Source organism: Micromonas pusilla (genome assembly GCF_000151265.4).
Source record: "Micromonas pusilla CCMP1545 genomic scaffold MICPUCscaffold_15, whole genome shotgun sequence".
NCBI lineage: Eukaryota > Viridiplantae > Chlorophyta > Mamiellophyceae > Mamiellales > Mamiellaceae > Micromonas > Micromonas pusilla.
The window spans coordinates 108,030-121,461 of record NW_003315896.1 but is presented as its reverse complement, the minus strand read 5'-3'; the positions used below and the strand labels follow the sequence as shown (position 1 = coordinate 121,461).

At 68.5% G+C, this 13,432-nt stretch overlaps 7 protein-coding genes across 7 annotated transcripts; 3 read left to right on the top strand and 4 right to left on the bottom strand.

The window, feature by feature from the left end:
• Positions 1-577: 577 nt before the first annotated feature.
• MICPUCDRAFT_5400 (uncharacterized protein) lies at positions 578-2,030 on the bottom strand (the record flags this gene model as incomplete). The annotated part of the gene is made up of 3 exons (XM_003063538.1): positions 578-1,201; positions 1,295-1,420; positions 1,899-2,030. Coding segments are annotated over 3 exons (882 nt in total), but the record flags the coding sequence as incomplete, so codon positions are not given.
• Positions 2,031-2,950: 920 nt separating this feature from the next.
• MICPUCDRAFT_53375 (uncharacterized protein) lies at positions 2,951-3,898 on the top strand (the record flags this gene model as incomplete). The annotated part of the gene is made up of 1 exon (XM_003063718.1): positions 2,951-3,898. One exon carries the CDS (start codon positions 2,951-2,953, stop codon positions 3,896-3,898), a length of 948 nt encoding a protein of 315 aa, XP_003063764.1.
• Positions 3,899-4,226: 328 nt separating this feature from the next.
• MICPUCDRAFT_42906 (uncharacterized protein) lies at positions 4,227-5,339 on the top strand (the record flags this gene model as incomplete). Its single annotated transcript, XM_003063717.1, has 2 exons — positions 4,227-4,619; positions 4,932-5,339. The coding sequence occupies 2 exons, from the start codon at positions 4,227-4,229 to the stop codon at positions 5,337-5,339; spliced, it is 801 nt and encodes a 266-aa protein (XP_003063763.1).
• Positions 5,340-5,395: 56 nt separating this feature from the next.
• On the bottom strand, positions 5,396-6,786 carry MICPUCDRAFT_48915 (uncharacterized protein). Its single transcript, XM_003063537.1, has one exon. The coding sequence runs from the start codon at positions 6,681-6,683 to the stop codon at positions 5,448-5,450; it is 1,236 nt and encodes a 411-aa protein (XP_003063583.1). The 5' UTR covers positions 6,684-6,786; the 3' UTR covers positions 5,396-5,447.
• A 293-nt stretch (positions 6,787-7,079) lies between these two features.
• MICPUCDRAFT_48914 (uncharacterized protein) lies at positions 7,080-8,954 on the bottom strand (the record flags this gene model as incomplete). The annotated part of the gene is made up of 3 exons (XM_003063536.1): positions 8,776-8,954; positions 7,585-8,603; positions 7,080-7,379 (listed from the first exon to the last, which is right to left on the bottom strand). Coding segments are annotated over exons 2-3 (1,254 nt in total), but the record flags the coding sequence as incomplete, so codon positions are not given.
• A 525-nt stretch (positions 8,955-9,479) lies between these two features.
• MICPUCDRAFT_5811 (uncharacterized protein) lies at positions 9,480-10,645 on the top strand (the record flags this gene model as incomplete). The annotated part of the gene is made up of 3 exons (XM_003063716.1): positions 9,480-9,773; positions 9,986-10,248; positions 10,402-10,645. Coding segments are annotated over 3 exons (801 nt in total), but the record flags the coding sequence as incomplete, so codon positions are not given.
• Positions 10,646-10,898: 253 nt separating this feature from the next.
• On the bottom strand, positions 10,899-13,428 carry MICPUCDRAFT_48913 (uncharacterized protein; the record flags this gene model as incomplete). The annotated part of the gene is made up of 5 exons (XM_003063535.1): positions 12,946-13,428; positions 12,644-12,826; positions 12,179-12,299; positions 11,794-12,074; positions 10,899-11,100 (listed from the first exon to the last, which is right to left on the bottom strand). The coding sequence occupies exons 1-5, from the start codon at positions 13,029-13,031 to the stop codon at positions 10,899-10,901; spliced, it is 873 nt and encodes a 290-aa protein (XP_003063581.1). The 5' UTR covers positions 13,032-13,428.
• Between the last annotated feature and the right edge of the window lie 4 nt (positions 13,429-13,432).

Below are 13,432 nucleotides of genomic sequence, written 5' to 3'. Positions count from 1 at the left end.
CGTCGCCCCCCCCCGACGCCGCTCCCGCCGCCGCCGCCGCCGCCGCCGGAGCCGTCTTGTTCTTCCGCTGGAACCGCTTCGCGATCCGAACCGGCGCGAAGTTCCCCATGCACCCGATGCGCGCGCGGCGCTTCGCGGGGTAGGTCGTCGCCCACCCGTCGGCGACGGCGTCGCCGTCGGCCCCTCGCTTCACGCCGCCGCCGCCGTCGAGCGATTTCGCGCGCGGGTTGACCGAGGGCATACTTTCGCCGCCCTCCTCCTCCTCCTCCTCCTCCTCCTCGCGCTCTTCTCCCTCTTCGCTCTCGTATCCCGTGAGCCTCCACCCGGTCGCGTTCGCGGGCGCGGGCGCGGGCGCGGGCGCGGGAGACGCCGTCGCGCGTTTTCTGCGACCGAGGCTCGCCTCCGCGGGCGTCGCGCGGGTGGGTACCCGCGGCGGCGACGGCGGCGCCGCCGGCTCCGGCGCAGCCGCCGCCGCCGCCGCCGCCGCCGCCGGCTCGGTCGCCTCCTCCTCGCCGCCTTCCCATTCGGATAACGGCGCGATCGCGTGCGGCGGCAGCGACTCGCTCGCGTCGCGCTCGTAAAACAAGACGTACGCCTCGTCGTCGAACACCTCGCGCGCGCTCACGGGTCGAACCACGGCGTCGTCGAACAGGTACCAGTCGTCGCCGGAGGATCGGGTCCCGTAAAACGAGTCTTCCTCCGCCGCCGCGCCGCCGCCGCCGCCGCCGCCGCCGCTCGCGCGCGCGTACGCGTAGTAGTGCCCGCACCCGACGCTGCTCCCAGCGTGGACGACCATCGCGTACAGACGGTACCGCGGCCCGCGCGACTCCACCGCGGTATCGGACATGTGCCCGGAGAGCTCCACGACGTCGTCGAACGCCACCGGTCGCGAGATTTTCCCGCCGAAGAGGTCGAACCGCTTCAGGTGTATCACGAGCACCGCGGGCGCCTCGTGAATCGTGAGCCGCTTCGTCGCCGGCCGCAGCGCGTCGCACGCCTCGCACTTGTACGCGTTCTCGCCCTCCAGCGTCTCCTCCTTCGTGAACAGCTCGAGCGCGTCTCGCACGCGGTGGACCCTCCTCGGGAGCTCCAGAGACACGTCGAGGAAAGGATCGTACGCGTTACTCTTCGCGCCGCACGCGCCGCACTTGACCTGGTTCCGGAACGCGCCCTGAAAGATGCGCTCCACGACCGTCGGCGGCTTCGATCGCCGCGGGCCGCACGCCGCGTGCGGCGACGGGCGCGTCGAGTGCGTCGACCCCGACCCCGACCCCGACCCCGAGCCGCCGTGGACCGCGCGCCCCGCGTTGAGGAGGCAACTCTCGTCCATGCTCTCCAGGCACAGACGCAAGAGCTCGTGCGCGTCTTCTTGCCGGCCGCGCGTGAAGTGCCGCGCGAGGAGGTGGAGGTTCCCGAAGACCTCTCGCGGGGACACCGGCGCGGCGGCGGCGGCGGCGTGCGTCGACGTCGACGTCGACGTCGCGTTCCACCCGCGCCCGTTCGCGTTCCACCCGCCGCCGTACCCGTACGCGTGCCCGTATCCGCCGGTCCAGGTGTTGTTCGAAGTAACGCCCCACCCTGATACGTTACTTACCTGGGTCCTACTGCAACCGCCGCCGTGTATACGGTGCACTTCATCCTCCTCCGACGACTCCGCCGCCGCATTAGCCGCCTCCGCGACGTGCCGCTCGATGACGCAAAACGCGCACTTCCGCCCCGCCGTCCTGGAGCCGTTCCGTTCCGTGCGGCGACGTCGGGGTGGAGTTCAAAGGCGTCAGAAGCGGAGTTGAAAGGCAACGCGGGCGGGGATTGAACAACGCGAGGGACCCTGGGCGGAGAGAGACGCCGGGCGAGAAAGTCCCTAAGGAACGGCGTTCACCGCGCCGACGCGGTCGTACGGGAACCGGCGTGAGGAGAACGCGCCTGAGCGCGCACGACCGTCCGTGCGCGCCGACGCGGCACAACTCCAACAGCGGCGTCGTGTGCGTCAGCGCCTGGAGAATCGCGTTCAGGAAGCACGAGTTCCCGAGGTTGACGAGCCCGCGCCCGACGACGACGCCCGGTCGCGCGGACGGCGACGGCGACGGCGACGGCGACGACGCGGAAGCGCCGCCGCCGCATCCGCGACGGCGCCAACGCGACGACAGCGACAGCTCCGTCGGCGCGAGCGCGTCGACGATGGACGCGCGCGTCGGCGCGATCGCGGAGGACGACGCGGAGAGACGCGCGCGCGCGGCGATGCCGCCGCCCGCCGTCGCGGAGGACGGCGGCGGCGGCGGCGGCGGCGCGGTCGCGGCCGCGCGCGCGGGAGTGCCCGGGTCGTCGTCGTCGTCGTCGAGGGCGTCGAGGGCGTCGAGGTCGCCGACGCCGCCGAACGCGCCGCTCGGGGGCGTCGCGGCGGCGACGGCGGCGGCGGCGCCTCTCGGCGGCGGGAGCGCCGGCGCCGCCGACGCGACGCCGCGGTCCGCGGCCGCGGGCGAGGAGGGCGCCTCCGGGCCGCGGAGCATCGACGGCGACGCCGGCGACGCCGCCGGCTCGGGGCCGTGGAACATCGATCGATCCAGTCGCGCGAGATCTCGCTCTCGCGGCGCCCTCGCTCTCTACTCGATCCTCGCCGTCGGTCGGCGACGCGCGAGCGGCGGTCCGAGGTCGTCGCTCGACGCTCAGCGTCGCGCCATGCGGGCTGCGTTCGCGGCGCGTCGAACGCCGCGGGCGGCGGAGCGTTGAAGGGCGCGCTCGCGTGGCCGCGCGCTCGCGTCTGGGGACGCACCGCGAACGGCAGGCATCACTCCTTTCGTCGGAAACGGAGAGACGACGACCGCGAGCGCGACTTCAAAAGTGCCCGGTCGGTGTGCCAACTCACTGCAGGTAGCAGGGGGAGGAAGATCGATCTGCCATCGGGCGCGCGCATTCGGCCCCCGCGCCGGCGAGCCGACCCTCATCTCGCGCCATGGCATTCACGATCGCGAGCGTCACGCGCGTCTCCGCGCCCGCGGCGGGCGTCCGCCGCGCGGTCGTCCCCCGCCGCGCCGCCGCGCCGTCGATCCGCGGATCGTCGAAAAGCGCGGGACGGACGCGATTATCATCGGCATCGTCGTCCTCGCGCGCCGTCCTCGCGCGCGGGATGGGACACTTCGAAGAGCAGGGCGCGGACGGGAGCGTCACGTTTCGCTTCTACGACGAGAACGACGCCGCGGCCGAGGCGGCGGCGAGGGCGGCGCACGAGGCCGCGCGCCCGCCCGCGGCGAAGGCGACGCCCGCGGAGGCGTCGTCGTCGACCGCGACCGCGACCGCGACCGACGACCTCTTCGAGCTGAACATGGAGGAAGCGCAGAGATGGATCGACAGCTGGAAAGCGACGCAGGCGGCGCCCGCCGCGGCGGAGGCGGACGCGCCCGCGCCCGAGGCGGAGGCCGCGTTCGAGCTGAACATGGAAGAGGCGCAGCGGTGGATCGACGCGTGGAAGGCGACGCAGGGCGGCGGCGCCGCGCCCAGCGCGCCCGCCGCGTCTGCTGAGTCAGCACCATCCACATCAGCTGACGTGGACGCGAAGCTCGAGTCCGCGATGGAAGCGTGGATCGCTTCGTTGCCGGAGAAGGGCCGCGAGAAGCTCGTCGCGGCGCTGACGAAGGCGCGTTCCGTTTCGGTATCGCAGAGTGGCTGGTCCCGTATATTACGACCGCGCACGCGCGGTGCACGCCGTTCCTTATCAAGGCGTTTATTTCTTTTCCCGCGCGCGTTGCGTATCTCTCCGCCCAGGGTCCCTCGGTTTCAACGCTCGACCTCGATGCGTTTCAACTCCGCTTCTGACGCCTTTCGACTCCGCCCCGACGTCGCTTTGTTTGGAATTACCCTCATCAGGCGGAGACCGAGGAGGAGGAGTGGCTCGTGCTCGTGAACAACGCGGAGTCTGACGCGACCAAGGCGAGAGCGGCGAAGCGGCGGAATTTACTAGACGCCGCGGAGGCGAAAGGGTTTTACAGCAAGCCGTGACGACGACGACGACGGCCGGAGGGGCGCCGCGCGAAGCGCGCGATTCGTTCCTCAATCACTACATTCCATACAAAAATAACAACTTACCGGTCAGTTGAAAGGGAACGCGATCAAATGTTGAAACCGATGGATGGGTGAAAAACTTTTGTTAAAAAAAGCGCACCTCAGTTCTGCGAAAACAAACCCTGCGAGACATGACATTCGCGTCGATCACATCCCCGACGCTCGCACGAATGGCGACGACGTCTCTCCTTCTCCCCGTCCTCGCGGCGGCCGCGACCCCGCGCGCGTCCTCTTTGCGCGCGAGGCTTCTTCCGACGCGCCTCGACGTTCGACGCGCCGCGCCCGCGAAGAAGCGAGCGACGTCCCTCGTCCCGCGCGTCGGCGACGACGAGATCCGAGACGTCGTGAACGACGCCGCGGCGGTCCCCCCCGACGTCTCTCCCGAGGACTTCAACGCCTTCTACCGCCTCCTCGACAGCGCGGACGCGGAGCAGGTGGAGGCGAAAGTGAAGGCGCTCGTCGAAGGCGGCGGGCTCACGGAGGGCGTCCTGAAGGCTGCGTTCGCGACGTTGGAACAAGCGCAGTCGCGGAACGACAAGCCGGAGATCGTCGCGTCGCTGCAGGTGCGATGATGGCTGATGGCGATTCGACGCGATTCGCGTCGCGGTCGGTCGCGACCGGCTTCGCGCGCGTCCCGCGAAGGATCCTTCGCGCGGTGCCTCGCGTTCCATCGCGGGACGCGCTGTCGGTTTCTCTTCGGAACGATGGACGGCATCGCGCGCGCCGCTTCTCTCGCATCTCTCGCGCGCGGACATCAGTTCGATCCGTTGTTAGTTTTATCATCTCGATCGATCCTCGAAGTCGAATCTATCCATCGTACCTAAACCCTCCTCCTCCTCCTCCTCCTCCTCCTCCTCCTTCTCCTCCTCGCACAGGGCCTCGCGAACTACCTCCTCGAGGCGTTCCAAGCGAGCCAGCCCGTCCCACCCGCGCTCATGCTCGTCGACCAGCTCGTGCAGCTGATGAAACCCCCGGGGCCCGGCGCGGATGACGAAAACGCGACGATACTCAAAAACGCCATTCGCGAAAAGGTGATGGAGAACGACGCGCCCGTGATGTCGCTCGACGAGTTCATCGCCAACGTGGACGACTTCATCGGGAACATGTCGCGGCAGGACGAGGAGTTCGAGAGGGACTGCGAGACGATGATCGCGAAAGGGGAGCTGCAGAGCGCGGAGGATAAGGAGAAGCTCGAGCAGTTCAAAGCGATGCGTCTCGGCGCCAAGACGCAAATGTTACAAGTCGCGATGGCGTGTAAGGACCTCAGAAAAGAGGGCGCGTGATTGATGTGTTTCGTCCGGCGCACGAAGAAGGGGGTCCGACACCCGCGGACACCCGTTGGTTTTTATTACAGAGTATCGTGTTGTTGTATTGATCATGTCGTTTAATCGTCAGTACCGACGCGCCGGGGACCCGCCGCCTCGTAGGACGCTCCCCAAGCTCTCCCGCACGAGTTGCATCCCGCGCTTCCCCTCCGGCGACGTCGCGTCGGCGCGCGCCCCGCGGCCGAGTCCCGCGACGCGATCCGGCGAATGCGACGCGCGGTACGGCGACGCCGTTCCCAACGCCGTCGCCGCTCTCGCGCGCGCCGCCGGCGACGCCGACGCGCCGCGCGCCGCCGCGCGGTGCGCCGCCGTCGCCTTCGCCTTCGCCGCCTTGACCGCCGTCGTCAGCGCCTCTCGCTCCGCGTCATTCTCCGCGAGCGCGGCTTCCAACCGCGCCGCCTCCTCTGCGGCGTGCTCGCGCCTGCGCGCGCGCTGGACGTCCTCGACGGTGCCGTACCCGGCGCCGACGCGCGGTGCGGGGGTCACGAACCCGGGCGTGTAGGCGTGACCACCGTGATGATCGGCGCCGATGACCATGTTCTTCGGCGTCGCCGCGTTAAACGCGAGCGTGAAATCCGGCCGCGGTCCCGCGCTCGACGGCCGCGCGGGGCGGCGCGTCGCGGAGGGTTGAGACACATGACGCGAGCTCGGCGCCGCGCTCGGCCGCGCGCTCGACGGCCGCGCGCCCGGTCCGGGCCCGCCGCCGCCGCCGCCGACGCGCGAAGGCGCGGCGCCGAGGTACTCGCGCGTCCGCGCGAGCTGGTCGCCGAGCGCGCGGACGACGCTCACGCCGCCGCCGCCGCCGCCGCGGTCCGCTTGCTCTCGCAACCGCGCCCTCGCCGCCGCGCGCGCGTGCCCCACCCTCGCCGCCGCTCGCGCCTGCCCGGCGTGAAGAGCGGCGTACGCCGGGCCCGCGGCGGCGTCGAGCGACCTTCGAAGACGCGCGGCGTGTCCGGGGTCCACCGTCGACTCGACGCGCGCGACCGACCGTCCTCGGCTCATCCCCGCGCCGCCCTTGCCGCTCTTCAGGAACCGCGCGCCGGACGGCGACCGGGCGTCGTTTTCATGGTCGTCCGTGACCTTGGACCAGACGCGGTGCCGCGGCGGCGCGACGTACCCGACCGCGCCCGCGGACCGCGGAAGAAAGTCTTCCCTGTCGAGCTCGCGTTCGAAATCGCCGTATTCGTCGTCAGACGCGTCTGCTGACGTGTCCGACACCTCATCGTCGTCGTCCGACAAATCGTCGTCGAAGGTGTCGTCGCCGCCGGACGCCGCGTCGCTGCGCGCGTCGTCGAGCGCCATCCCGAGCGCGTGACGCACGACGCCCGTCTCCGACCGCCCGCGACTCCTCGACCGGCTCCGGCTCCGCCCTCGCGACTTAGGGTCGAGGGTCCATTCAAAGCGACGTCGGGGTGGAGTTCAAAGGCGTCAGAAGCGGAGTTGAAAGGCGTCGAGGTGTGTCGGGATTGAAAGCGAGGGACCCTGGGCGGAGAGAGACGCCGCCGGGGGGCAAAGTCCTTAAGCATCGGCGTGCACCACGCGAACGCCGTCGTGTGGGAACCAGTGTAAGAGTGAACGCGCCTTACTCCGCGACCGGGCGTCCGCCAACGCCGCTCGCCCAGCCTCGAGCCCTTCCTCCCGCGCGGTCTTCACCTTCCCCGGGGAGCGACCCTTCACGACGGCGGCGGCGGCGGCCGCGGCGCGCCGCGCCGCCGCGCGCGCGGCGGCTTGGCTCCACGCGCCGCCGTCGCGCTCGGCAGCGATTTTCGCCGCCATCGCCGCCTGCTCCGCCGCGGCTCTCGGCGGATCGTCCCAGTGCCTCGTCAGACCGGGCTCTCCCCCCGCGAGGCGCCCGACGGTCGTGTGCACGACTTCCTCGGTGAGTTCTTGCCGCCGCCACGCGAGCTCCATCGCCTTTTTGTTCGTCTCGCGTTCCAAGGTGCGCGTCGCGGTGTGCAGGCACGGCGGGTGGAACTCCGTCGTGACTCTCGGGCGGTTCTTAGGGTCGAGGATCCATTCAAAGCGACGTCGGGGTGGAGTTGAAAGGCGTCAGAAGCGGAGTTGAAAGGCGTCGAGGTGTGTCGAGAGTGAGAGCGAGGGACCCTGGACGGAGAGATACGAACGCCGGGAGAGAAAGTCCTTAAGGATCGGCGTTCACCACGCCGACGCGGTCGTACGGAGACCAGTGCGAATCAGAACGCGCCTTAAACGGCGACCCGGGACGCGAGGGGGGCGCCTTCTTTCCCATCTTCTTCTTCGCCGCCGCCGCCGCCTCCTCAGCCTCGCGTCGCGCGCGCGCGGCCTCGCCCTCGAACGTGTGGTGCCTCCCGAAGCACACCGGGTCGTCGTCGACGGGCGCGGGCGCGGGCGGCGGCGACGCGGCGGATGCGAAAGCCAACGCCGACCCCGGTCGCGCCGACCCCGGCCGTCTCGGCGGCGGGACGGACGACGCGCGCCCGCGCGGGCCCCCTCTTTGCGCGACGCCGGGGCTCGCCGACCGCGCCCTCTGCGCGCTCCATCGACGCGTCTCGAGGAGCTGTTTCCCGAGCGCGGAGCGCACGATCCCCCCGCCGCCGCCGCCGCCGTCGGAGTCGGAGTCGGAGTCGGAATCGTAATCCTCGGAATCCTCGCCGGCGCCGCGAAACGTCAGCCGCGATCCCCCGGAGGTGGACGAGAGCGGCGACTTCGTGCGATTTCTTCTCCCGCCGCTTCTGCTCTTCGCGGGCGACGGAGACAGCCGCCTCTCCGCCTCCCCGAACGCGTGCCTCCCGGATCCGCCCATCCGTCGCTTCGCCGCTTCCATGCGCGCGGCGTTTTCGTCTCTACGATCCAGGAGCTTCGCGTACGTCGGGTCTCTCAGCGCACGGCCTCTGCGCGCCGGGCTCGCGGGCCGCCGATCGTGTGCGCGGCGCTCGTCGTCTTTCTTCTGTCGCGTCGACGAACGTGAGTTTTTGCCGCCGCCGCCGCGGACGCGCTCGTGCCGCTCGTGATTCGCGCGTTCCCACGCCGCCCACTTGTCCTCCTCGTCGCTCGCGTTGTCGTCCGCGCTGAGCGTCGGCAGCGAGAGCTTCACGTGCCCGTCCACGATCTTCTCGGAGAGGAACAGGTTCTCGTAGAAGTCGTGCTCGTCCGCGGGGTCGTCGAATCGTCGCACCATCGCGCGGGAGGGAGGAGGAGGGCCGAGGATCCGAGGACGGCGGGATCGAACGACTAAGGGTCGTTCTATACAAGCGAATGTCGGGGTGGAGTTCAAAGGCGTCAGTTGGAGTTGAAAGGCGTTGAGGGCGGGGATTGAAAGCGAGGGGTGGGCGGAGAGATGCGCCGGGCAAAGTCCTTAAGGATCGGCGTTCACAACGCGAACGCGGTCGTATGGGGACCAGTGTATAGAACGCACCTAATGCGAGTCGATCGATCCGACGACGTCCGGCTCCGGGGGACGAACGGGAGGGCGCGTCCCGAGGAGAGTATCGGTCCCGCCGCGGAGTCCGACGCGACGCCGCGGTCTGTGAACGTCGCGGGCGCGGTCGCGGAGGGCGCGCGGGGGGGTTAAGGCGAGGCGCGCGTCGCGTGGCGCGGCCGCGAGTGCCCCGGCGGTTTCGTGACGCGTTCAAAGTGGTCGACGATTCCAGGACGATTCCAACAACGATCAGCACAGCGTTGAGGGCCAACTTATGTTCATCGGCCAGTTGAAAGGTGGCGGCATCAAATATTGAAACCGAGAGGTGGGTGAAAAACGCAACTTTAGTCGGGCACGCCTCCCAGCCAGTCCGCCCGCCTCGACGTAAGCGCGCGAAGAGTCGCGCGGCAGAACGCGCGTCGCAGCACGACGCGTCGCGTCACTCCGCGGCGATCGGCGCGGCGTCGCCGCGAGCTCGGTTCTTCTCCGCGATGTCCTCCGGCGATTCCCTCGGGCGCGAGGGATGGTGGGACAACCCGCGCGTTCAGGTGCGCGCCTCGTCGCGACCGCGACCTCGTCGTCGTCGCGTCGTCGAAGCGCACAATCAATAAAATGAATCGAACGCTTCTCGACGCTGCGCTGACGCCTCCCCTGTCCCCGCATGTCCGCGCGCGCGCCTCCTCCTCCTCCTCCTCCTCCTCCCGCGCGCGCAGGACGCGGTGTTCGACGCCCTCGGCGGCGCGTACGCCATCATCGCGCTCGTCGCGCTCGCGCAGCTCGCGCGCATCCACGCGAGAGTCCCCGAGATCGGCCTCACGACCCAGAAGGTCTTCCACCTCCTCAACGCGTCCTGCGCGCTCGTTCGCGCCGTCGTGTTCCCGCTGCGACGACGCCTGGACGCGGTGCGGCCGCGCGTCATCGAGCACGTCCTGCTAGATCTCCCCGGGCTCCTCTTCTTCAGCACGTACGCGCTGTTGGTGCTGTTTTGGGCTGAGGTGCGTTCACGTTTACGCCGGTCCCAGATTACGACCGCGTCGGCGCGGTGCACGCCGTTCCTTGAGGAGTTTCTTCGCCCGGCGCATCTCTCCGCGCACCACCCAACGGTTTCGATCCCGACAACACACCGCGATGTTGCCTTTCAACTCCATCTGACGCCTTTCAACTCCACCCCGACGTCGCTCGCTTCGCGTGGACCCTCGACCCTGAGATTTACAACCAAGCGCGGTCGCGGCCCGTCGCGGCGCTCAAGCCGACGTTCGTCGCCGTCAACGTCGCGGCGTACGTCACGCAGACGGCGCTTTGGATCGCGGCGGGATACGAACCGTCGCACCGCGGGACGTTCCGCGTCGCGTCGCTGTCCGTCCTCGCGTCGCTGTCCGTCCTCGCCGCGATCGGATTCGCGACGTACGGAGGACGACTGTTTCGAATGCTCAGGCGCGTTCTTTCTCACACTGGTCCCCATACGACCGCGTCGGCGTGGTGAACGCCGATCCTTAAGGACTTTTCCCGGCGCATCTCTGCGCCCACCCCTCGCTTTCGATCCCCGCCCTCGACGCCTTTCAACTCCGCTTCTGACGCCTATGAACTCCACCCCGACGATCGCTCGTATGGAACGGCCCTCAGACGGTTTCCAATCGAGAGCCGCGGGCGGAGCCGGAAACTCCGCGAAGTCGGATGCGTCACCGTCGTCTGCACGTTCGCGTTCATCGCGCGCGCGGGGTTGGTCATCGCGAGCGAGATCGATCCGAGCAGAGACGGGTTGGACGTGTTGGGGCACCCGGCGAGGAACTGCGCGTATTACGCGTCGTGCGAGATCATACCGTCGGGGTTGGTGTTGTACGTGCTGAGGAAGTTGCCGCCGCGGCGGGAGAGGGAGAGGGAGAGAGACGGGGGGGGGGGCGGGCGGCGGCGGCGGCGGCGCGAGAGCGACGGCGACGGCGACGGCGAGGGCGACGGCGACGGCGAGGATAGGATAGACCGCGAGATAGAGGAAGGACGGGGGCGTGGACGGGGGGACGGCGGGCGAGCACGGCGGTGACGTCGATGAATATTGAGTTCAACTCTCATCATCAATCAATCAACACGATTTAATTCAACCCTCAACCGACTACAGTACGTACTCACTCGACGAGCAGCTCGATCTCGTTCACCGCCGCGACGTCATCCGCGTCGGCGTCCACCGCGACGCGTCCTCTCAGACGGTACCGCGGCGCCGTCCCCATCTGCACGAAATCCGTCCGCCACTTCTTCTCTTCCAACGCGCGCGCGAACGCGTCGACGCGCGCCTCCGCGAACGCCGCCGCCGCCGCCGTCGCCGCGCGCCTGTCGGACACACTGTCATTCTCCGACGATCGTCCGACACTATTATCGTCCGACACACATAACGCCGCCGCGAGGTGCGCGCTCGCGAGCGCGCCCTCGATGATGTCCATCGGCTTCGCCCCCGCGTCGATCAACGCCGCGGGGACTATACGAGCGAACGTCGGGGTGGAGTTGAAAGGCGTCAGGTGGAGTTGAAAGGCGCCTAGGGCGGGGATTGAAAGCGAGGGACCCTGGGCGGAGAAAGACGACGGCAAAAGTCCTTAAGGATCGGCGTTCACCACGCGAACGCGGTCGTATGGGGACCAGTGTATAGAACGCGCACCTCCCCGAACGCGGTCCCAACCCACGACGAACCGACAGTCGTCGCCGGCGACGCGAACGATCGACGCGAGCTCCTCCCAATCCTTCACCGCCTGTGGTAAACTCGCCCCCAGCGTCGGCGTTCTCGGGCCCACTCTCGCGCGGTACACCCCCTCGACTTTCCCCGCGTCCTCCACTGAGGGCCGTTCCATACAAAGCGACGTCGGGGTGGAGTTCATAGGCGTCAGAAGCGGAGTTGAAAGGCGTCGAGGTGTGTCGGAATTGAAAGCGGGGGGTGGGCGGAGAGATGCGCCGGGTGAGAAAGTCCTTAAGGATCGGCGTTCACCACGCCAACGGGGTCGTATGGGGACCAGTGTATAGAACGCGCCTGACGACACGCGCTCCTCGCCGCCGTCCACGAACTCCCTCGCGGCTTTCAACAAGCGAAACCGATTCAACACGTCGACGCGCAACACGCTCGCGGCTTTCCAGGATAAGAACGAGTGCCCGCCGACGACCGCGCCGTACGCGCTGATCACGGGGAGGCTCCGCGTGAGGTGATCGAGTAACGTCATCGTTTCGAGCGTTTCCGGTGGCAACGGCTCGAACGCGCCGCTGACGCCGCGGAAGATGAAAATCCCAGTCGGCAACGCGCACAAAGCGAGCCACTTTCCCTGAGGGCCATTCCATACAAAAACAGTTCATCGGTCAGTTGAAAGGGGGAGCGATCAAATGTTGAAACCGAACGATGGGTGAAAATAAATTGTATAGAACGCACCTGCACCTCGAGCTTCGCGCGTATGTCCCCCGCGTTTTGATTCCTCCCGAAGTGCTGCATGAACGTCCCGTTGACGAGCGACGTGCGCCCGGTCAGCGCGCCCGCTCGCACGAACGTCGCGCTGGCGGCGAGCGGGAGGAACTGAGTGTCGTTCCATACAAAAACAGTTCACCGGTCAGTTGAAAGGGACCCACGCGATCAAGTGTTGAAACCGAGCGATGGGTGAAAAACGTTTGTATAGAACGCACCAGATCCGGGAGCGCGGGCGTGAGCAGCTCGAGGCAGAACCCAAAGTCCAAGAGCGCGTTCGTCGCCGCCCACCTGCGAGTATTTTCGTTCGTTCGTCGGTCAGTTGAAAGGGCTCGCGATCAAACGTTGAACCCGAGGGGTGGGCGAATAACGTTCGCGCGAAGCGAAGGTATCCCGACATGGACTATCTATCGCAGCCGTACTCGTAGAACGCACCACCGCTTCGGGTCTTCGTCGTATCGCTGCGCGCCGACGACGCCGGACAGCAACGTCGCGAAAGAGCCGACGCCGTCTTTCAGGACCCACTTCGTCGCGGCGGCAAGCGGGAGCGCGCCGGGGGTGGAGCCCATCCCGAGCGCGACGAGGAGAGACTGCGACGTGAGCACCTCGAGAACGTTTCTGATCGATGACAGCGCATTTTGCATCGGTCAGTTGAAAGGGACCCACGCGATCAAATGTTGAAACCGAACGGTGGGTGAAAAACGTCCGCACGGAACCGAACGCGAACGCGAACGCGCCTGAAAAAGTTGCTGAAGAGATGCCACCGGAGCCATCGCGCGTAGTCGCTCGAGACCGTGTCCGGGTACCCCGCGGGGAGGAACATCGCGCGCAGACGCGGGGACTCGCGCGGGTCCCACTTGAAGCCGCCGCCGCCGCCGCCGCCGTCGTCGGCGTCGTCGTCGACGGCGTCCGCGTTGGACGACGACGACGCGTGCGGCGGCAGATCGATAAAGCCGTCGGTGCCGTCCAGCGCGCGTCCCCACCGTCGAGTCTCGCCGCCGCCCGCGCTGACCTCGATCACCGGGAGCGGACTCCGCAGCGGGCTCGAGCGCGGCGGAATGGGCGAAGGCGGCGGCGGCGGCGCGTCGGACGCGCGGTCGGCGGCGGCGCGCGGCGAGACGACGACGACCGCGACCGCTCGTCGTCCGCGTCCGCGTGGGCTTACTTTCGTTTCCCGCGCGCGCGCGTCGTCGAAAAACGCGGTCCGGAGAGGGACGCGCGGCG

What these genes read in the sequence shown, in the direction of transcription:
- MICPUCDRAFT_48915 (XM_003063537.1), bottom strand. Translation starts at nt 6,683, where the DNA reads ATGGCGCTCGACGACGCGCGCAGCGACGCGGCGTCCGGCGGCGACGAC.